The sequence below is a fragment of the Budorcas taxicolor genome, chromosome 13 (genome assembly GCF_023091745.1).
Source record: "Budorcas taxicolor isolate Tak-1 chromosome 13, Takin1.1, whole genome shotgun sequence".
In the NCBI taxonomy this organism is placed as follows: domain Eukaryota; kingdom Metazoa; phylum Chordata; class Mammalia; order Artiodactyla; family Bovidae; genus Budorcas; species Budorcas taxicolor.
In genome coordinates this window covers 24789992-24813010 of record NC_068922.1, presented here as the reverse complement: position 1 = coordinate 24813010, position 23019 = coordinate 24789992, and the positions used below count along the sequence as shown (strand labels likewise).

The window sequence follows — 23019 nt, the reverse complement described above, 5'->3', positions numbered from 1 at the left end:
ACAAACCAACCAATGCGGCTACCACACGAAGCTGTACAACCCAGCCCTACGACTCCTACACAATGGGCTGTACAACCCATTCCCATTTACCGTGACCCTGGAGGGGTCACTGGAGCTTCTTCCTCTATGAGACGCAGTTCTTGGAAGCGATCGACTCCCACGCCCGAGGCAGAGGACACGGCTCTCCCATTCCGGCCATTTGGGGAGAACGGGACCTTTCAGTGGAGGAGGAAAAAAGCAAAGGGGAGCCGCAGAGGACGTGCAGTCACAATTCCACAGCCAGTGGAGTCCCACCAACTCCACTGTCCACGTGGACACACTGCCCGAGGCTTGGAAACAGAAGCTCAGTTCTGGTCCTTGTCTGGAAGGCACTTTGGTGCTAACTTTTGAGCCTGGGTGTGTCGGGCTGTTTGCTATTCTGGAAATCTGTGTCAAACAAATAATGAAGCTGGAGTTTGAAGACAAGGTTTCCAGTTTTCCCCTTCCTGCCCCTCCCAGCCTCTGTCGGCCCAGAGCAACCCCTCCTGCAAGGCAAAGAGCAAGATGGGAGCTTCCAGGGGAGAACGGTCCCCAGCAACCTTCCCTGGAGCAGGAGTGGGGATCGAGAGGACAGAGGTGCCAGAGAGATACTCTTCCAAGTTTCAAAGGGCTTTTTGGCTGGGATGGAGACTTCTGGAAAGGAAAAGTAGAAAGTGGGGGGCTGGGGAGGGGCAGGGACCAGGCAGGCAGAGGAGTATGGAAGATGGGTCACCCCAAGGAAGACACCCACAGAGCAAATTACCCTGCAGGCAAGAGACCACAGGAGCTGCCGAGACTGGCTTCGCAGCCCCCACTCAGGGTGCCGGGGCTGGGTCGCCTGACCTGCAACCCGGGATCTGGGCCTGGCATTGTTCCTGCGTTCCATGCCTGCTTGTCATTTGAGAGCCAAGAACAGGGCGGATGGCCTTCCTGAGATTTTACTCCTGGATCAGATTAGGAGGATCCTGTCCTCCCGGGGAAGGAGTCCCCCACTGCTTCATAGTGGCTCCTGGTCAGCTGTCTCTAAGGTGTCGTTTTCTAGACTGTGTTGGGATGCTCTCTTGCATTAGAGTATCATGGGGAGCTACAGTTTTGTCTGGCTGTAAAACGCATTCCAATCTACTATGGCAGCAGTCACAGGTATGTCCGTGTATTTAAACAATTACATCCTTCTGTGCACAAACAAGAAAATCATGTTTTTCAGTCCCCTTCATCTAGTTGGAGTCTTGTTCTAATTCCGCTCAATGCAATGTGGGAAGAAACTATATGGGCCACCTTTAGCCCTGGCCCCTGACCTCCTGAGTCCTCTTTCCTACCCTTTCTTCTTTCCCCTTTGGCCAGTTAAGTGCAAAACCTCCAGCAGAAACCTCCAAGACCCTGGGGAATTGTCATCATAACTAGACATCCTTTGGACGACTTGGGTCCCAGGGTCACCTGGAGGTAAACCACCGGGATCCACTTGTCCAGGAATGTCCACATTCCATTGTTCAAAGCAAAAATTAACCTTGATTATGCTAAACCACAGACATTACAGCAATCAGGTCATCTGACTCCTATGTATCACATATTCTGTTGGGACGCACAGAGTTCCTCCATTTTTTCCAGCTCCCTTGTTAATATCATAAAGATCACCACCAGAGACACACTGGCACAAAAATTAACAGCTGAAACCAGGCCATTATGTAGATTCCTCTAAAAAATCTTACAAAAGTAAATAAAAGAGGTTTTTGCTAGAGATTTTATACAAAATAGGAACAGCCCCTCCCCTATCCAGAAAAGCATTCTTGTCTCAATGGCTTGTTTGCTGATTGACTGATTTATTTTTTGCAAATATTTATTGAGTGCCTGCTCTGTACACTGAAAGGAGTTAGGAAGTGTAGTGAAGTGGTGATCAAAGTAGACTTACTTCCCTTCCCTCATAGGGGAGGCACATTATAATTAAGGAGGCAGACAACAAACAGATAATATGTAACATGAATGTCAAGGCTATGGTTTTTCCAGTGGTCATGTATGGATGTGAGAGTTGGACTATAAAGCTGAGCACCGAAGAATTGATGCTTTTGAATGTGGTGTTGGAGAAGACTCTTGACAGTCCCCTGGACTGCAAGGAGATCCAACCAGTCCATTCTAAAGGAGATCAGTCCTGAATATTCATTGGAAGGACTGATGCTGAAGCTGAAACTCCAATACTTTGGCCATATGTTGTGAAGAACTGACTCATTGGAAAAGACCCTGATTCTGGGAAAGATTAAAGGCAGGAGGAGAAGGGAACAACAGGATGAGATGGATGGCATCACCGACTCAATGGACATGAGTTTTAGAAGCTCTGGGAGTTGGTGATGGACAGGGAAGCCTGGTGTGCTGCAGTCCATGGGGTTGCAGAGTCAGACACAACTGAGAGACTGAACTGAACTGACTGAAAAGTGCTTTAAGGTTAAAACAGGATAAGGGACAGAAACTGATAGGCAATTTTAGAGGATGCTTTGGAGCACAGACCAGAATGTCTGGGGAGCCCTGGGGACCCCTCCACTTACCACCTCCCCTGCCAGGGCTATACTCTGCAAGGCTGCCAATATGATTTTTTTTCCAACTTCACTGAGATATAACTGACATGTAATCTTATCTGATTTTAAGGTGTACAATACATTGATTTGATAGTTACATACTGTGAAATGATTACTACCACAGTGAATACTAGTATCTTATCAGGGGTGGTAGAGGCAAGCAGGTGGCTGACACAGCTGCACAGGGGTTTCAAGACACTGGGGCCAGAGTGAAAGCAGTCGCCTCAGGGCTGCTATGGGCAGGCATGGGCATCCTAAGGACCACTCTGGGGAGCCCAAAAGAAGCAGAATATTGGACTTCCCTGGTGCTCCAGTGGTTAGGACACAGTGCTGCCTCTGCAGGGGGCAGAGGTTCCATCCTTGGCTGGGAAACTAAGATCTCACATGGCACACAGCCAAAAAAAAAGAGCATGATATAGTCAGACTCAAATTCAACCACTAATTACTAAGCACCTCTCTGCACTTCACACTGTTTACTACCCAGCAGCTGACGCTTCAGCCCCAGGAGCATCATCGATAACAATTATTCTCAAGGTAACCATATGCCCAGTTGCCAAAACAGTTCTGGGTTACAACTGTTGTCCCACTGAAATTATTTATAGTGGTCCCTTTCACTCTCAAAACTGTCTCGGTTTGACCAAGTTATAGGATCACCCAGCAGATCCTTATCTATCTGTAGATTGATAAACTCAAAGCCCTAGGGTGGTATAATTAGCTTTTTGTTCAGCACATATTTATTGATTGCTGTCTCATGCCTGGTGCTCTGTTAGGTTCTGGGGATGTGAAGACAAAGAAGTCACGGTCTTTGCCCTCGAATACCACACTCTCACTGGTATTATTACAATGCCAAATACGATCAAGCCCACAAGGAATCATGGGTGATGAAGCCATCAGAGGCTAGCCTCCTTTGCATGGTCCTCTTGCGTATCGAAGAACTGGAGAAGAGGCCACACTCCTTCACAGCATCATTTTCACCCAGGACGCAATGGGGATCTTAGAAATCTAACCTGAATTCTTAGCCCTCTTTCATGCGCTCCCCAGCCACCTTTCTAGCCTCCTTCTGCACACAGACCCAATCCTGGACCATTTCTAACAATCCTGGGTCCCCTCTTCTAAATTCCAGCCACAAATATCCAAATTGCAATCAACATCTCCACTTGGATGCCTGATAAGCTTCCAGATCCTACCATAGCCAAAAGATTTTCTGCTCTCCACTTCCAAGCCACAAACACCCTCTCTGCTACTCCTCTCCAACACTTTCCCCTTCAGGTAAATGACAACTTCCCAGAAGCACAGGCCAAAATTTCTGAAGTCATCTCCGACTCCTCTGTCTCTCTTATATCCTGTATCCAATCCCTTGGCAAATTCAGTTTCATCCTCAATATATATCTAAAGTCTGTCTTCTTACGACCACCTGCTGTACTCCCCTACCTGCTGATCCAAGCTAGTGACTGGTTTACTTTGAAAACTTCCTAACTGAGCTCCCTGCTCTGCCCCCAACCCCACTCTGGTGATTCTCAGTAAAGCACCCAGGACTACCTCTGAAGAAACCTCTCAGACCTGCCAGCAGCTCCCACCTCCCTTGAAATAAAAGCCGAAGTCCTTACTCTACTATCAGAGGCCCTACCCGACAGGGCCTAGAATTCTCTCTTAACCTCTTTTCTATCCATCCTTTCCCCATGTTGTTCTTTGAAGATGCCCTTTTTCTTCTCTCCCTCACTTCTTTCTGATGTCCCTTCAAGTATCACAGCAGTGCTGAGTCGCTCAGTCGTGTCCGACTCTTTCAGACCCCGTGGACTGTGGCCCGCCAGGCTCCTCTGTCCATGGGGATTCTCCAGGCAAGAACCCCAGAGTGGGTTGCCACTACCTCCTCCAACATAGTAGTGAGGCCATCTCTAACAACCCTACTACAGTTTCACCCCTGACCCCCCCATACTCAATATTCTCTTTCTCTGCCTTATTTTCCCCCACAGTTTAATAAACTTACTAGATAAAATATAAGATGCCCAGTTAAATTTGAATTTCAGATAAACAACGAATAATTTTTAGCATAAGTATATCCCAAATATTGCATGGGATACACTTATACTAAAAAAAAAAGTTTATTTTTTTACCTGAAATTCAAATTTAAATGAGCCTTTTATTTTTGTTTGACAAATACGGCAACCCCACCATATAACATGCTATTTTACTTATCTATTTATTGTTTTTGTCCTCCACTCCCCTTCCCCCAAACTTGGCCCTTAGAATATAAAGCAAGGGCTTTTCATCTATTTTGTTCACTGCTGGATCCCCAGAAGCTAAAACAGTGACTCCCACAGAACAGAGGCTTGATATTTAGTGAATAAATGAAATAAAGTGATCACACTGCATCAGTCTCCCCATCTCAGTCTCTGAAGTGTCTCTGAACTGCTGTGGTTGTTTGTAAATTGTTTCTTAAATCAGTTCCACTCTCTTGCTGCGCCTGTAGATTCCGAGTATTTCGTAATGCAGCAGAAGCCCAGAGGCTGAATTCCTGCTGCAGGACCCTGTCTATCAAAGAGGGCAGGGGAGGGGGCCCCACTGCCCGGGGGCCCCCAAGGAGAGTGTAGTGCTTTGACAGCACAAACACAGCCAGCAAGCGGAGGACTCGGAGTCTGGGATTCTCCAGGGTTCACTGGTCTTAAAGTTTCCTGCTTTTCACCGGGGGGAATTTCTATCTCTTCTAATTGTATTTTCTTCTGTCTGGCTTAGTTTTGCATTTTCAGTGTGGATGAGTCATGTGTGACTTCCCTTTTGCCTTTTAAAAAACACACACCTTTTCCCCTGTGCATTGTTGTTACTCCCACGCACAGCACTGCAGCCCCCCAAGCCTGGCTGTTAACTGGCCCCTGGATGAACCTGGGCTAAGGTGGGGGCGGGGAGGGTTCTGGATTGTGCTGGGTCCAAACCCGCTGCCTTCGCGATAGTGCATGCAAGGTAGGCTCCGGAGTCACAGACGTCAGACACTGGACGGCCCAGCCGAGGAGCCCTTTCCCCACCCAACCACACTGCATAATTTCTTTGGAACGACATAAGCTTCTGGAAGTTCCCTACGGAAAAGACAAGTCTATTATAAACACAATCAAAGGGAAACTGCTCAGAGAAAATCTATCAGAACTGTCTTAACAGCTCCCAACTTTTGAATTCAAGTATACAGAAAATTCGCACAGCTCCATCTCTCCTCTACATGGACAAGTGCTCCCCTGCTGTTCCGACCCGGTAAAAAAAGAAAAAGAAAAAAAAAAAAAAGAAGAAAACTCTGCGATTTAACTCTCAAATACGACCAAACTTGCCTCCGACGTGCCTGTGCCTCGTGGAATCCCCCCAACCAATGAATCGAAGTGTTGCCGTCCCCGAGAGACCTTTCCAGAAAGAGCTCCTCTCTTCCGCGGCTGGAGCAGGGAGTATGGAAAGCTGCTTTGGGCGATGTATTTGTCATTGCCTGGAGATCTAGCAAGCACTGACGGCTTACAGGGCTACCAGTGTAACATCACCCCGCCACTTCTTTGGCTGCTTAAGAAAATCCTGCCAGAGATTTAAAAAAAAAAAAAAAAAAGTCCAGCCTACAGCTCTCCACTGAGTTGGGAAAACGCACCACCCCAAGAAATACGCCTTTACTGTGCCAGGCGCTCGGTCTGCAGTTATAAAAAGCAGCAGCCAGCCGCGAGGCACACGCGGAACCGTAACTCCATCTTTGAATGAGAGCCTCTTACTTACCCGGCATCTGTCTGCTGTCTGCTGAGTAAGGAAGGCATGGCTCACATTTCTGGCTTTCGTTTTCTTCCATTGTCCCTGCCTCCGGCCCAGGCTCCTCTCTGGTCTTTAAACTTCAGGGCGCCGTTCTGAAAAAACGCTTCCAGAAAGCGCCTGGAAGGGGGCCCGGGGGGTGGAGAGGAGGGGACGGTGCGAAACCCCACCCCAAACTACTCTCCGCTCCCGTGCAAAGTCTCTCTCGCCGGGGAAGACTGCATTCCAGCGCCCGGCCTCCCGCGTCCCTCCGCGCGCGCGCGCGCGTCCCCTGGTCCGTCCGTCTGTCCGCCCGCCGGGTCCCTGAGGAATGCGGGCTGGGCCCCCCGCCCGCCCCCGCGCCGCGCGCTTCCCCGAGGCCCCAACAGGTGATGCGCTGTCGTGCCCTGGACCCACGCGGGCCCCCCGAGGCAAACTGCGGCGACTCCGCAGCCGGGGAAGGAAAACATGGCCCGGGATCGCCGGCAGGAGCCTTTGCTGGAAGCCGGTTCTCCGTCTCTTTCATCTCACAGAATCAGCCTCCCCAATAGGCTGATATCCTGAAAAAAGGAACAGCCGACTGCGGAACGTCCCAAATTTCAGTGAAATCCCTTTTATAAAGGGCAACGAGGACAGGTTATATGCTGAAGGTTCTTACACACTTTCTTCACCAAGCGTTTAGAGCTTGATTAACAGACAGATACAGCTGACTTTGCACACAATCAATTTCAGTCTCTTCAGCTGGACTTTGCAAAGTTTGCACTCCTTTGCCTACACTTTCTCAACAGTTCCTCCTCCCCAACATACATAAACACACTCACACGTTGATCACAAATCTGAAAAGTAAACTAGTAAAATCAACCTTCTGAATCTCTCCAGTTCATTAAAATATCAGAAAGGCACTTCAAATACTTCTCTTTGGATGGGCAGAGTTGCATCCAGCATACTCATTTTCCCTTGAAACTACCTACAAACATTTATTTTGTTCTTTACAGGGTCCTTGAAACACTGGCCGATTTCCCAGAAAGTGAAAAGAGGAGGCACAGCGTCCACAAAAATTAAAAAAAGAAAAACAAAAAACAAGAAAAGGTACATAATCTGTGCAATGTACATGCTGCTATTTCAGATATAGGCAAATCACACACTGCCTAGGAAGAGGGTGATCTTTTAATCTGTAGGAGCCCCATCGTTTGGTGGGGGGAAGGAGGATGGTTAGCCTGCTGACGATAACTCAACCCAGTTTACATACCATTCGGACAAGGTTTTACATTAATTTAGATGAAGATTGTGTGCAGAACAATGACTGGCCTACCCTCCAGATTCTGACCTTGAGTCACCTGTGTACTTTGGCAGTGTGGGGGACATATTTTGGCCATTTCAGAGAAAAAAGATTTGGAAGCCTATGAAGGACAAGGTCATCATGCCAGGAAGTCACATCAGGTCATCGTGCAAGGTCATCACATCAGGAAGGGAAGAAGAGACCCCCTCAACTCCTAAAAGGATTCTTCTTGAAACCCGAGAAGATGTGGTGGATCTTCCAGAAAGTTAAAGCCAAGCCCAGTAGCACTGAAGGCAGGCAGTTGGGTTGACTGGGGCAGATATCTCAAGGACCTCGTGACTTTGCAACAGGCTGACCTGGTAATCTTGCTTTAAGGAGGAACTAATCACACACACTTTCTGTCCTGGTGGCCTACGGCAAAGGCCAGACGAATCTCCTTTTAACCTGGTTATTTCCTTGGGTTCAGAGTGCTCATGAAGCAGGGATCTGAGTTCAGGCCTCCAGGTCCAGATTATCTGGGTCCTTGTCTAGCCGTTGAGTATCTGTCTTCAAGTTATTAATGCCAGAAAGGATGGGGGCGGGGTAGAAGGACAGCTCTAGATGTCAGCCTAAACCAGATGCCCCTGGGCTTGCGGCTGTGACACCAACCCACCTTGATTTGGTGTGTGGAGAGCCTGTTCCTGGCAGTTTCTGCCTGTCTCTTGACACAGTACAGAGGCAAAAACCCCAGGATGAAGGAGGCAGCAAGGCACCTACAATGGCAGTCTGTCCTCAACAATCTGTAGCGCCCAGTCCTCCCAGGGCTCTTCCAGACTAGCCCAATCCAGGCAGAAAAGATGCACCTTTAGATGCAGATTCTGCTTGCCTGGGGCTGTTTGGGAAGCCTAGGAGCAGATAAACTCTCTTGTCGATTTCAGATAAGCCAGATGGGGGCTCTCCCACCCATCTTGCACTCGGCTTAGTTCCCTGGCAGCCCAAGGAACCCCTCGGGAAACTATGTGGCCCAGCCCCAGCGGCTGGAACCCTCCCCTCCCCCACAAGCAAAGCTGACTCTGGCCTCTGCAGACATTCCTTGAAGCAAGATTCTTCAGGGAGTGCACAAAAGAAAAAGGCATTTAGCAATGAAGACACTTAACATAAATCATTAAGAACCATGAAATCTATATATGTATATTTACAGTAATACACTTTCTCTTGAGTAGTCAAACTTTCTGACCGTACTATGGGGAAAAGCTTCTATCGTACTAGTACCGGCCCTTTGTTCCTCCTCCTTGAGAACAGGAACTGAAAACAGTTGGAGAGGCTCTGTATTAATGCCACGGCACTCTTCTCTACGTTGCTCCCCAAAGCACAAAGCCCTTGCTAAGAACTTTTTGCTGATTGTCAGTTTCTCTGAGTGGGGTCTCTGGCAAACAGTAACCCTTTTATGCAATCTCCATTAGCTTAGTAATTCAGATTTTCATGAAACGTACTATTATTGTCATTGCTATTACTGTGGGATGTTCTTTCTGGAAGAAACATTATTTGAACTAGATGTACATGAAGCTTTTCGGTTTCATTTAATGTCTGGGTTAAAAAAAATTGCTATGACAAACCAACCTGCCTACTACCAGACTTCGAAATTTGTTGTCAAAGGCCTAAAGAAAGTGGGAAGCACTGGAAATGTGAATTTTCCTGCAGACACATAAAGACCTACAAGAAAGTTACCAGCAGGCTATATTTTCAACTCCATTTCGGTTAACCAGGAAAGGTACAAGATGATTTCTTGGTTAATGGCACCATATGTTGGCAATTCATGATTCACAATGAGCTATGACACAGAGAAGTGTCATTTAAAAAGAAAGACAACTGATGAGATACGAGTGATGTAAGGAGAACTGGTGATTTTGCACCCAGGACAACCCAAGACAGAACTGAGCCATTATTGGTTGTGACGATGCAATTTCAACGGGCATTACTATGATGGACATTAATCACAAAAATCATAAATATTGTGTATGACTTCCGGGCAGGCATACTTAATTATAGGGCTGAGGAAAGCATGTCAATTTTCTTCGTGTAAGTTTTTCAAGAAAAAAATCACTAGAATAAGCACTTGTGGAATCATGCTGCTATGTTTCAATTTTTTTTCTTTTCTGTTTTACTTTAAATCCTATTACGAACAGGATAACTTAAAATGATAGGACATTGGGACACAAAAGAAATAACGCTTGCTGAAGTCATAAAAGGTAAATCTTCCGAGGTTTCCATAACTGTGAAAATCAAACAAAACAAAGTGAAAGACAAGCCACAATGTTTCAACCAGAGACCTCAGGCCTGTTGGGTGGTGCATCTTCTCTTCTAAAGGACACGCTGTTGTGTGTGACTGCAAGTCAGAAACAAAGGACTTTTGACAACTGGGAAAACATTTGCTTCAATGGATGATCTGGTGAATGAAATGAAAGATCTTCAACCCTCCTGTTGCCAGCAGTGTGTCAGCTGGCTAGGGTGACCGTATACTTAAATATAAACCAGAGCACTTGTGACAGGGAAAGGAGACACCGTTAATAATGACAGCAGAACAAGATGCAGAAACTACGACTGTCCCTGGCGAGCCAGCACAGATGGTCACCTAAGTTCAAGATAAGCCCTCCGTACCGTCGGTATCCAAATGTGAAATGAACGTAATAATTTCTCCAACACAGACCTCACAAGAGAAACTTACTTATTAATTAAATGTGTGAACTTCATCTCTGTATTACAAACCCCACTATTTCACATCAGGAAACACATATTCCAGAATACAATATCCTGCATGATTCAGCCATCAAAACAGAGTTTTCCTTTCTATGTCTAGGACGAAGATCTCACAGATGCGACCAGGTCATCATTTATAGCTCCAGCCTTCTCTCTAGAGAATAACCCACATTCTTCACAGTTCTTAAAATCCTTGCCGGTCAAGAAGTGAGGTGGCCAAGACCCTCCCCCCACCCCCTCCACCTCCACACACACAACCCCCTCAAGTCTCTCTACTGTGATGTCCTGGAACTTTCCTCCCCTACATCGTAACAAATTCCTCATGTGGATATAAATATGAGCCACACTTGTATCCAATGTGTTAATGGCTTAAGCAAATTTGCTTTCTTTTCCAGAGAATCCGTTGATGTTCATTTTTATTGGGGTTTCTTTTTATCTCTTTTAAGTCGGTAGATACTGGAGAGAACAGACCTTGTCTACACACCACTGTAGCGACGCTGTCTTGTGTGCACCATGGTGGGGAGGTGCCAGACCGTGGTCACTGCAGACCCAGTCTGGATCCTAGGTGGCAGCTTTTAAGTGAGAATTGCAACTTGTAGATGCTCACACCTCTTCTACCGGAGTGATCTAAACACCAGTGTATTCCACAGAATTCCAGGGTGGAATCCACAGAATGTGAGAATCTCCACAAATGTAAGCACCTTGCTGCCTGCCTTGCTTTTCCCAAGGGTGCCATTATGAACCCTTTCAATATGGAATATTTGGTGAGGCCTCGCTGGAAAGAGACTTCCCAGCCTATTTCTGCTTTGGGCTTGTCCACGTGACTTTCCTCAAAGCAGTGAGTTCTTGGGAGTGGAAAGGCCAATGAGAACTACGGGAGCCAATCACAGAGCCAGAAGGCTGGGATCCTGGGGTTCCCTTCTCCCTACTCGCCTCTCCCATTCTGCAAATGAGCAAAGTGAGGTCTGGAGTGTTAATGCCAGTCAGGCTCCCATCTCTCCTATATCGTGGTCAGCCCTTTGCCCTGTTATACTTGCTAAGTATTTAGGATCTTTTTTTTTTTTAATTATTGCAGTATAGTTGATTAACATTGTTGTGTTAGTTTCAAGTGTATAGCAAAATGAATCCGTTTTCATGGTGCTGATTTAGTTGCTTAGTCTTGCAGGCAGAGTCTTTACCAACTGAGCCACTAGGGAAGCCCGTACATATACATATATCCATTATTTTTTAGATTCTTTTCCCATATAGGTCATTACAGAGCATTGAGTAGAGTTCCCTGTACTACATTAGCAGGTCCTTATTAGTTACCAATTTTATATATAGTAGTGTGTGTATGTCGATCCCAATATCCTAATTTATCCCTCCCCTCTATGTAGGATCTTTTATCCTTTTTTCTCACAACCACCCAAGGGGATCTCTCAATTATTCCAGCTCCTTTTGCTCTCCTGAAATGAAGAATCAAGGCAGGGTTCGTAAAAGGGAGTGTATACTTCGTTTCTAACATTGTTCTCCCCTTGACCATGGACTTGGGTCTGGTATTATTGGGGTTGGGTAGGGGGAGCATTGTTTTACAAGCCACGTGGCATCAGGCGTTGCGGCATCTCTGCTCATCAAGACCTGGTGTGCGCTGTGTGTGTTAGCCCGTGGGCTGCTTCTGTGCCACCATGGACCATTCCAGGTGGGGAGGACTTCCCTGAGCAGGTGAGGCTGAGGCCATCCATCAGAGATGCTGGAGGGGAGCCCGGACTGGCCAGCAGGGGAAAGAGCCTGAGAGGTGAGCTGGAGGAGGCATGGCCAGGAAGTCACATCTGTCCAGCACAGGGGTGAGGCATGGGGGCTCTGAGAGTCCTCCCTGGAGATGACCTTGATTCAGCAGAAAGCAGGGTCTAGAACTGCCTCCTGCAGCCCAAAGCGGGTGGGGTGGTCCTTACTGCTCCCTACCCTGAGCCTCTGCCCCAACCTCGAGAAGTCAGAACTCCTCGCCTTCCCGACCAGGGCAGGGAAACTCATTTGAAACTGGACTGATGGCCTCCATATGCTTTAATGCCAAACATACTCTGAACTAGACTTCATTTCAATAATGCATTTAATTTTTTTCCAGTTTTGTCATCAGTTCTCAGCTTTGTTGAGTAATAGCCACAAACTTTATTTGCAAGAGAATATGGACAACAGAGAATGGAAAGGTCAATGCAAATACATGGCCCTTCAGTTCACCCCAAGAGGGCTGCATGTGATGCTGAGATGGCGCAGAGCTGGCCATGTTCACCCCACACATGCAGTGCGGCACTGTGGGAGCTGCAAGGACACGGGGTTATCCTCGGACGTGGGGCACTCCTGAGATGCGGGGTGCCCCTGGGGGTGCAGGATGCCCCAGGGTGGGGGTGATGGATGCTGCAGCAACCCCACCCCACCCCGAGTGTCAGCTCTCCAGCATCTCCACCCTCTAGTTTTATAGTCAACGCCTGAAAACCAATCACGTGCTTCAGAACTTAAGTGTTTTTACAGTGATTTCATTTTTCTCTCTCCCACCCCAGCCCCCAGAATTTAAAGGACGGGGAGAACTTATATTTCTTGCAGATGGGAAAAACAGTTTTAATAATGAAGGACCTGATTTCTGGGGCCAAGTGGGTATGTGAGGTGCTGATACTGGGGTAGGAGGGAGATGTAAATGAAGATGCCCAGCATTTAGCAACCAACCACTTCATGGCTCAGCTTCTCTGCCTTCTAGCTACAGGGAATTTTGTGTTCATCCCCATGTGCATAAAATTCAGTGTTTCCCAGATTATGTTGTTTTGCTATTGAACTATCTCCTTTTGCAAACTTTATATGGATAAGGCTAAGCGGGATCAAATATAATTAGAAGTTGGGCAAGGGTTTCCCTAACACTATATTAAGAGTCTAATCTGTGTGACATGACTGATTGCACAGTTGCAAAGAATGAAATGATAACAGGTAGTTTCTACCTGTTCCCTCACATATACATGTACCTCATTCAACACACCTGCACCCAATATGCATAAGACCCCAGGACCCTGATAAATGGCAAACTGGTGTACAAAGCAAAAAGACGACCAGAGAGCAGTTGGTGTTATTTCCAGGCTTGCCCAGCTCACAAGCACTTTCTGAGGAAGTTGCTGGGGAAGCTTCTCTATGCCACTCCCAGGCCTGACCTCCAGCAAGTGAGGATCAGCAGCTACTGTGGAAAACTGTACAGATAGATGTTCCTCAAAAAACTAAAAATAGAATTACCACATGATACAGAGATTCCACTCGTGGGTATATATCCAAAGAAAATGAAAACACCAATTCAAAAAGATATATGCACTGCAATGTTCATAGCAACGTTATTTACAATAGCCAAGACACGGAAGCAACCTAAATGTTCATCATTCCATGAATGGATAAAGAGGATATGGTATATACACAATGGATTGTTACTCAGCTATAAAAGAATAATGAAATTTTGCCATTTGAAACAACATGGATGGACCTGGCGGCTATTATTCTTAGTCAAGTAAGTCAGAGAAAGACAAATATTTTATATCTTCACCTATAGGTGGAATCTAAAAAATAAATGAATGAATATAACGCAACAGAAGCAGACTTTTAGATAGAGGGTAAACCAGCAGTGACAGTGGGGAAGAAGGAGGAGGAGCAAGACAGTAGAAGGGGATTAAGGAGTACAAACTACCAGGTATAAAACACATAAGATACGGCACAGGACGTAATATACAGCACAGGGATTACAGCCCCAACACTCTATAATAATTTTAAATGGAGCATAATCTATAAAAGTATCGAATCACTATGTTGTCCGTCTGAAACTAATACAACACTGTAAGTCAATTATAGTTCAATTTTTAAAAATTTTTTTAATTAAAATAAAAAATTGATGATGGGGATGCTGACTGGCAGAAGACTGATAAAATAAAGGCCATTTTGAGGGCTCTTGCATTTCAAATGAGAAGTTTACATTGTAAACCGTAGGCAATGAGGGGTGAATGGAGCAAATCTGAACTTTAGAAAGCGATTATGTTGGCACAACGGAGGCTAGAGTGAATGGAGGGGGGGTTTGAGGGCGAGGGGCAGAGATGAGCTTCAGGGTAATCAGTCAGGAACTATAATAAAGGACCGTTTCATGGTGTGTCTGCTGGAGTCACGGACAATGTCTCTCTGTTACCCTTTCCCGCCTTCTCCATGTTATTTGTTCACAAAAGCAAGTGCCCTGCCATCCGCCCACCCTGGTTTAAAAATTCTCCCAGGGAGAAGCTCATCCATTTCACACAAGTTTGAGTCACTATGACACAGAAATTACATAGACCATCAAACCAGCCTCTGCATTTACCCAATAAGAAGAAAAAGTCAACAACAATAAGCGTAGCCCGGTGAACAAATCAAAAGATAACAAAACAGAGGCAGGCAATTAGTAATTTAAAAAGTGCTGTTTGGGGGGACTTCTCTGGCGGTCCAGTGGTTCAGGCGATTCCTGATCAGGGAACTAAGATCCCATATGCCTTGCAGCCAAAAAATAAAAAATAAATTTAAATAAATAAATAAGATGATGAAGATCCCACCTGCTGTGTGGCCAATAAATAAATAAATGAAGAGATGAATGCAGATAGTTTCAAAAGGTCATATTACTAGAAAACTATGTTTTTTAAACAAAATAAAAGGGCTGTTTGGGGGACTTCCCTGTTGGTCCAGTGGCTAAGTTCTGTGCCCTCAATGCAGAGGCCCTGGGTTCCATCCCTGGTCAGGGAACTAGATCCCACAGACTGCAACTAAAGATTCTGGGCGCCACAACTAAGACTTGGGGCAGCCAAATAAATAAATAAATAAAATTTTAAAGTGCTGTTTTATTTAGGTTCTCAAATTATGTGGAGGCAAACTCTTGTTCCCTCTTGAGCTGTGTGATCTTGGGTCAGTGGTTTTTTCAACCTCTCTGGACCCTGGGGTTTCTCATCTGTAAAATGAAGGCTGGATAAATACTGAGCCCTCTTAATGATCACCTGATATCTCAGTTCTTCTATTACTGCGTTTCCAGACAACCCAGGTTCGTATTAGGAAGGAAAGGTAATCACTCAGACTGGCTCCTCTTCGTTCTGAAGCAGCTCTTCTATCCGGGGCCCCAGCTGGACTCATGGAAGTGAGTTGAGTGCCGCTTATGCTTTATTCTCAGTGTTCTTCCTGGAGCCCCAATACTGTCTACACATACACATTACAGCCTAGTTCCTTTTTAAAAAAAAAAATATTGATTGATTGATTTGGCTGCACAAATAATATTGATTGGTTGAGTTGGGTCTTAGGTGCAGACACAGGGTCTTCGATGTCTAGTTGCAGCATGCGAACTCTTAGCTGTGGCATGTGATATCTAGCTCCCTGACCAGGGATCGAACCCAGGCCTCCTGCACTGGGAGCTCGGAGCCTTAGCCACTAGACCACCAGAGAAGCCCCTATAGCCTAGGTCCCGAGGCCTCATCTTTACACAGAGCCTGAGCTCTAAAGTGAGAGAGACCACATGGCTTTAGGCACCTTGAGCTGCTAATGTTTCTGCATGGAGGGAGCACAGACTGAGTCCAGGCCTGAGTCTCTGCTCCATCCCTTACTTGCTATGCCAACCTGGGCAAGTGATTTCAGTTTTCCTGCTAAAGATGGAAAAAATAACAGCATCTACCTCACAGGGTTATTTTGAGGATAAAGAAGAACAGAACCTGGCACATCGTAAGTGCCATTTTAGTGTGGTCAGTGAATAAGCAGAACGTGATAGGCAATTAAACCATCTCAGTGATAACAGGATAAATCAGCCTTTATCATCCACAAGTCGGTCATGATCCCTGAGAGATCCAGACAAGTGATTAAGGTTGGTGGTCTAAGTAGAAAGTGATGTTGCTAGGAAGACCCCAAGACCCCTTGGTGCTCATCAGGCCATTCCCACATGGTGATACACAGAGCCATTCCCTCTCTACTCAGTTTAGGGAATTTATTTTGGCACTTTTCTTCAATACCCATAGGGCTTTCAACAAAGATAAAAATGCACTGACCTTAGTAACCTAAACATAATGGAAATACCAAGAACAGATTTGGATGAGGCATGCCCAGTGACATCACGTTTGTAAGACTGATTGGGAAAGTTAGAACACATTGAAATTTAGTGTAGGAAGCACCTGCCAGGAACAGCTTGTTCTTCCAGTTAGAGAGACTTGGGGTCCCCACCCTTGCCCCACCAATAACCTTTCTAAACATAAAAAATAGGCCTTTACAACCAAAGCATTTTCACCTCATACTGAGACTAAAATCCAATTCATACAACCCTGGGCACCCAAAGAGAATCAGCCAGAGAATCCTAGGGCAGGATGCCTGGAATCTGATCAACACAACACTCTGAGGATGCATTTATAGTATGTTTAGAAAGGGATTTGGTCACCTCAGGGCTCCCTGGCTTTATCAAGGAAAGAATCCATAAGCAATGCAGCACAGAAGTAGATTTCTGTTTTTGGATATTGCTTCAAAGGTCCACAAACCAATTCAGAACACCTATAGGACCCTGGCAGGGAGGTGATGGATAGGATGTGGGAGTGACGGTGGATGCTGCTGGACAGGTGGTGGTTGGTTCCACGAGTTCCGCACGAAGAGCTTGAACTTTATCCTGCAAGCGGTATAGAGTCATGATCTGTGTTTTGGACCAATCCGTGTGGAGAGTGGATTTCAGAGAAGCAGGAAAAGGAACTACAATAAATGTCTATTATAACAGTTCGGGAAAAAAGATGAGAATCTGAACTTAGGAGGAAGTAAGGATTAAAAGACCAGGTAGATTTTTTTTTTTTTTTTATCATTTAAGAAAGTATTTGTTGATTTGAAACATGAGCACTTTTAAATTTCAAGGGAGAGCTTCCCTGATGGTCTGCTGCTGCTAAGTCGCTTTAGTCGTGTCCGACTCTGTGCGACCCCATAGACGGCAGCCCACCAAGCTCCTCTGTCCCTGGGATTCTCCAGGCAAGAACACTGGAGTGGGTTGCCATGTCCTTCTCCAATGCGTGAAAGTGAAGAGTGAAAGTGAAGTCGCTCAGTTGTGTCCGACTCTTAGCGACCCCATGGACTGCAGCCTATCAGGCTCCTCCACCCATGGGGTTTTCCAGGCAAGAATACTGGAGTGGGTCGCCATTGCCTTCTCCTCCCTGATGGTCTAGTGGTTAAGAATCTGCCTGCCAATCCAGGGGAATGGATTCGATCCCTGGTCCTGGAGGATTTCATTTGCCATGGGGCAACTAAGCCCATGGTCCACAACTACTGAGCCCAGGAGCTGCAACTACTAAAGCCTGTGGGCCCTAGAGCCCACGCTCCACAACAAGAGAAGGCCGAGCACCGCAACTGGAGCAAGCCTGTGCACAGCAATGAAGACCCCAGTGCAGCCAAAAATAAATACACAAATAATCAATTTTTTTAAATTTCAAGGGAAAGTTGAAGGCAAGTTTTCTTTTTTTTAAATTGAAGAATAGTTGATTTACAACACTGTGTTAATATCTGGTGTACAGCAAAGTGACTCAGTTATATATACACACACGCACACATGTCTATGGGCTTCCCCAGTGGTTCAGCAGTGAAGAATCCACCTGCAATGCAAGAGACGGAGGAGACACGAGTTTAATCCCTTGGTTGGAAAAGTTGCCTGGAGTAGAGCATGGCAACGCACTCTAGTATTCCTGCCAGGAAAATCCCATGGACAGAGGAGCCAGTGGGCTACAGTCCAGTCAGACACGATTGAAGCAACTGAGCATGCATGCCTACACATGTCTATAAATTATTTTTTGTATTCTTTTCCATAATGGTTTATCACAGGATATTGAATATAGTTCCCTGTGCTCTACAGTAGGACCTTGTTGTTTATCCATCCTCTATATGCTAGCTTGCATCAAGAGCAGGTAGATTTGAGAATGACTTTAGGAAGTGAAATTGGCACGATGTAAAGACGAATTGCACGAGAGTTGGCAGAAGTTGGGAAGATAACCTTGTAGAGCTGAACAATCTTAGGTGACGTATCAACATCTCATCTACATTTTTACACTGATGTAGTCAGGTCCGGAGTACCACAGATAGACCCAGCTCTTTCCAAAACAACTTCGCTGTTCTAGCAGCTTCGTGTTGGTACGTTTTCTTTCAGTGTCAGTAACCAGCATTACACATTCTAGGAAAAGGGGGAAAATTCAACATTCTGCCAAGGCCCTCGTTTTTGTTTTTGTTTTTTTTTCCATAAAGTTAGGATTAGCTCTTGGCACATCACATGGCATTAATTTTGTTACATGCAATCTGATTGATTACGGTGTACCAAATTATGAATGGCTGCCAAGAAGTCTCATGAACATTTATCAAAAAAGATGCTGTAGGTATGAATTCTAAAAAAAAAAAAACATGATGTGGCAGAAAAACTGGAGTTCAACTAAAAATGTATTAGTCATGTAGGTCCTTTTACAGTTCTCAGATTCCTGTGCCTCGTGATGTGTCCAGTTTGCCTTGGGTGTGATTCCTAGAGCTTTCTGTAAACTCTTTGGTTCAACTCCACAGCATAACAAAATGCAGTAAGTCCCCTGCCTATGAACCTTCAATCTGTGCACTTCCAAAGATGTGAACTTGCACTCCATCAGCATCAGGCACGAGTGAGACTGCAGCCTGCCCTCTGTCTCCTATTGCTGGCGATGATTCAGCTCTACCGTCTCCTGCCTCCTCTCCCTCCTCCAGCCAGTAGCCCTTCTTGCCTGTTCACTCGGCGCCAGTCCCTGCATGCCAGCTGTATCATGATGCTACTGGACTTTTCAAGGTACTATACTGTAGGGATTAAAAATGCTTGCTTTACTTTTTGTGTTTGTTTTTTATGTATTATTTGTCTGAAAAGTATTATAAACCTATGAAAGTACAGTCCTATATAGTCGAAGGTGTTAGTTGGGTACCTGGGCTAACTTGGACTTACAAACAAATTGGACTTATGCACTCACTCTCAGAATGGAACTCCTTTATATGTAGGGGACTTACTGTATGTCAGCTGTTATGTCCAGTACTGAGCACAGTGCCTGACCTATCGTAGGCATTCCGGAAATGTTTATTGAATGAATGAATGAAAGTAAAAGGCAACTGTGGGCAGATTCAATCCTCAGGGCCTGAAACCTGGCCCAGGAGCGTCTGGCCCATGAAGTCAGAAGAAGACACAGCAGAGAAGCACAGCTGTCTACACCTCTTCCCTGGATCCAAGCACCTCTCAGGCTGGCTTTGGGGTTTAGGATCTGCCTGGACCTGCATCTTCTCGAATCTTCCTTAATTATGTCACTCACTACAGAGACAAAGCAATTAGTCCAAGGGCACCAGAGTGTAAGCAGCAGGAATTTAGCAGGCATTTGGCCACCAGAGGGCAAGAGAGTCAAAAGCCTGCTCCTGCCCATCAGTGTTGCCCTTGGCAGGGTGGAAACTTCCACGCTTCCCTAGCAGCATTCTCCATACTTCTTTTTACTAATCATTCCCAATACTTGGTACAGCAGGAATTCTAGTATGATTTAACCCCCGAGCTATTTACAATATCCACCTTGGGCAATGCTTTACTTTTTTGCTAATAACCATTTAAAAATGAAACCAGGACATAATCAGGTACATCTTCCAAGGTTGACCAAGCAGGGCTGGTAAGGCCACTCCTTTGGGCAGCTTTCTGTGCAAATTGCCTGGAAACTCTGAGGCTGGGCATACTCCTGAGAGCGGCTAGGAGGCGTGCCCAGAGGCCGGTAGGTCAGGTTGGGGTGCCAGGTAAAATACAGGGTGCTCAGTCAAATCTGAGTTTCAAATAAGCAATGAATATTGATATACTGGCCACACTGTGAAGCTTGTGGAATCTTAGCTCCCTAACCAGGGATTGAACCTGTGCACTCTGCAGTGGAAGTGCAGAGTCTTAACCACTGGACCACCAGAGAAATCCCAATAAATAATTTAAAATATAAATCTGTCCCAGTGTGGGGGTCAACCTATTATTTTTGTTGAATCCAGCCACCCTTCCTGTGTGGACTGCAAGGGGGCTAATTCTTCCTGCACCCACCAGGTGCCTCGCTCATCTGCCTTAGCTCACACCACCTCCTCTGTCTGGGCTGCTCAGCCCGCTTCACCACCCGGTTTACGCTCCTTACTCAAGGTCCGGCTTGAATGTTACCTTCTGCTTTGTTTTCAGTACTCTTAGGACCCACATCCCTGAGTGGTGATGTGGTTTATCATGCCTGCCTAGCACTTCAGGTTGCTTGCTGTATGTGCCCTGGGATCAGTGATACTCGGTGGGGGCTGGAAGGGAGGGGACAACTTTGGTCACTCTGCAGATTCCCATATACGGGAGAAAAGCAAGGGTAGAAACTGCTGTACTAGCTTCCCAGCCCCTCAGGCTCCCTCCTGGGCCTCCCTCTGGTCCGTGGCTCTTCTCTGTGTTCTCCAGGTCTAGTACACTGACCAGCTAGTCAAAGAAACTCAACCTAATTACATATTCCTGAAATAATATAATCAGCAACACCCAAGTTCTCTGCTATTAAGGAAAAAAGTCTCCCATGGCTCCCTACAGGCCCAGTTTATTTCTCAGAGGCCTCTCCTCCTCACTTCCTCACCCACCTTGGTACCATCAGATCTTCTAGCATCCCTACTTCCCCGGGAGCACTTTCAGTCACCCCTTTACTGATTCTCCTGCCCTCTGGCTTCTCCTTCCTCCTCGGTTTTTAGCCACCTTTCTGTTGGTGGATGCCCTAGAGAAAAACTCTTGTCTCCACCCCCCACCGCTGATACCCAGAGAGCCTTCAGGACAGGGTGGGCAGGGGTGGGAGGGTGGCGCTGGGGGCGGTGGGGGGAGGCACACAGAGCCTGGTGTTCCTGGTGCAGAGTCAGGGGCAGCTGGCAGGCTCAGAGCCATCATGCAAGGACTTGGGTTTCAGTCTAAACAAGGACACATGCTCCTGGGCCATCTGCCTAACGTTTCGTTCAGGCAGGGTCTGGAGACAGCAGAGAAGGCACCCTGAAATGGTGAGACGAGGAGGGCTTGATGAAGCCAGTGCAGTGTTTCCACAGGGGTGGGAGGGGCTCAACACAGGCCCACAAGGGAGGCCACAGTCGGCACTGGGACTGACGCTTACCTTTTCTGGGCCCAAAAAAGCATGAGGAGGGAGCACCTGGAACAACCTGGAGAGAGTGCTCCGGGCGGGGGTGGGGGTGGGGGCAGGTGTGGGGTGCCGCCTGGCAAGGTGCTACTCCCTAGAGGGTGACCCTGCAGGGAGGCGAGGAGGGGTGGGCCCGCCTCATTCTCCTTGATCTCTGGTTCTTATTAAGTGACTGTTGACACTAAATTAAACAGCAAATCCACCAATCTGGGAGTAGAAACAGTGTGAAGAGTGAGGACAGTGTGGTCCAGAAAGGTCCATGGATCAGCCCTTGCTTCTGCTCTGGTCTCCTGACACTCATCGGGTCTCCCTCTGGCCTCTCGGTGGAGTAAGAAAGGTCATGAAATCTGGGGAAATGGTACGACACCCACACTGCCCTGGGCGCCGAGGACTGTGGAGGGATGAGGAGGGAGGAGAGAGACAACAAGTGTGGCCGCAGTGAGCTCTACAGATTCCTGGGCAGGAAGAGAGCAGAGGGTGAAAAGAAAGGCCAGGACTGCTGGGGAACGTCTCCTGGAAGGGATGGAAAGTCCTTTATAGTCTCCTTGGAGATTTTTCATTGTAATTTTTTTGGCTGCATGGCATGTGGGTGACTGAGGATGGAACCCGTACCCCATGCTTTGGAAGTTCAGAGTCTTAACCACTGGACCACCAGGGAAGTCCTCTCTTTGGAGATTTTTAATAAAAACAAACATTAAAAGACACAGCACTTCTTCTTTGATGCCTTCAGAAGCATCTGTTCAGGTCAACTATATAATGACACGGGCTAAAAGTGAAGGGTCCACAGTTGAATTGTCATTGCTCATGACCAACGATATGTTGGCAGGAAGGCATGTCTCCCACTCCCTGACTTTCCAGAAGGTAGGATTTCCCCCCAACCTTCTCCTCAGCTCCTCACTCTTTCCCAGAGAGGAACGGGGCTTGCCTAGTCTAACACTGTCTCTCAGCCTCTCTCTGGGCCAAGATGGAAGGGCTGAGACAGTCCACATGTGTCTGAAACTGGGGGGAATGTTGGCCTCATTCTGGGCTGCAGGCCACTGTGGCCCTAACCCTATGCTGTATTTTAGCATCCATTTTGTTAGTGAACCAAGCTAATATTTTAGTCTCAGTTTGTCTTACTCTTTCATTTGCTTCTTAATTTGTTCAGAACTTCAGGAAGGAGAGGGGGGCCTTTTAAGAAAATGACAAACTATCCCTTAGTATGTGTTAGTCATTATTCTAAACTCTTTAAATGTGTTTTCAAATGTAATCCTCACTACAGTCCTCAGAAGAAGGTATTATTACTATTATTATTATAACAAGACATTCACTGGCTCCACGAAGCTCACCCCCTTAGGAAGAGGAGGAACTGGGATTCAAATTCACATAAGCTGTTGAGCACAGAAACCCCCTCCAGGCGATGCTGCCTCTGCTAGGATTCCTTTTGTGGTATAAACCTCAGTCTTTTCTTTCTTTCTTCTTCTTTTTATTTTTTTTGGTGGGGCCAGAGGGCTTGTGAGATCTTAGTTCCCTG

The 23019-nt window shown here is 46.5% G+C and overlaps 1 protein-coding gene and 1 non-coding gene across 8 annotated transcripts in view; both read right to left on the bottom strand.

The window, feature by feature from the left end:
* The window catches only part of KIAA1217 (KIAA1217 ortholog), a 349091-nt gene extending 342503 nt beyond the window's left edge, over positions 1 to 6588 (bottom strand). For all 7 annotated transcript variants that reach the window (XM_052651328.1, XM_052651331.1, XM_052651337.1 and 4 more), the window contains exon 1: positions 6321 to 6588. In XM_052651328.1, coding sequence (XP_052507288.1) covers positions 6321 to 6390 — 70 coding nt within the window. In that variant the 5' untranslated portion in view covers positions 6391 to 6588. The remainder of the gene's footprint in view (positions 1 to 6320) is intronic.
* Positions 6589 to 20218: 13630 nt separating this feature from the next.
* TRNAG-UCC (transfer RNA glycine (anticodon UCC)) lies at positions 20219 to 20291 on the bottom strand. The gene has a single exon. It is a non-coding gene; the product is annotated as a tRNA-Gly (tRNA).
* Positions 20292 to 23019: the final 2728 nt, after the last annotated feature.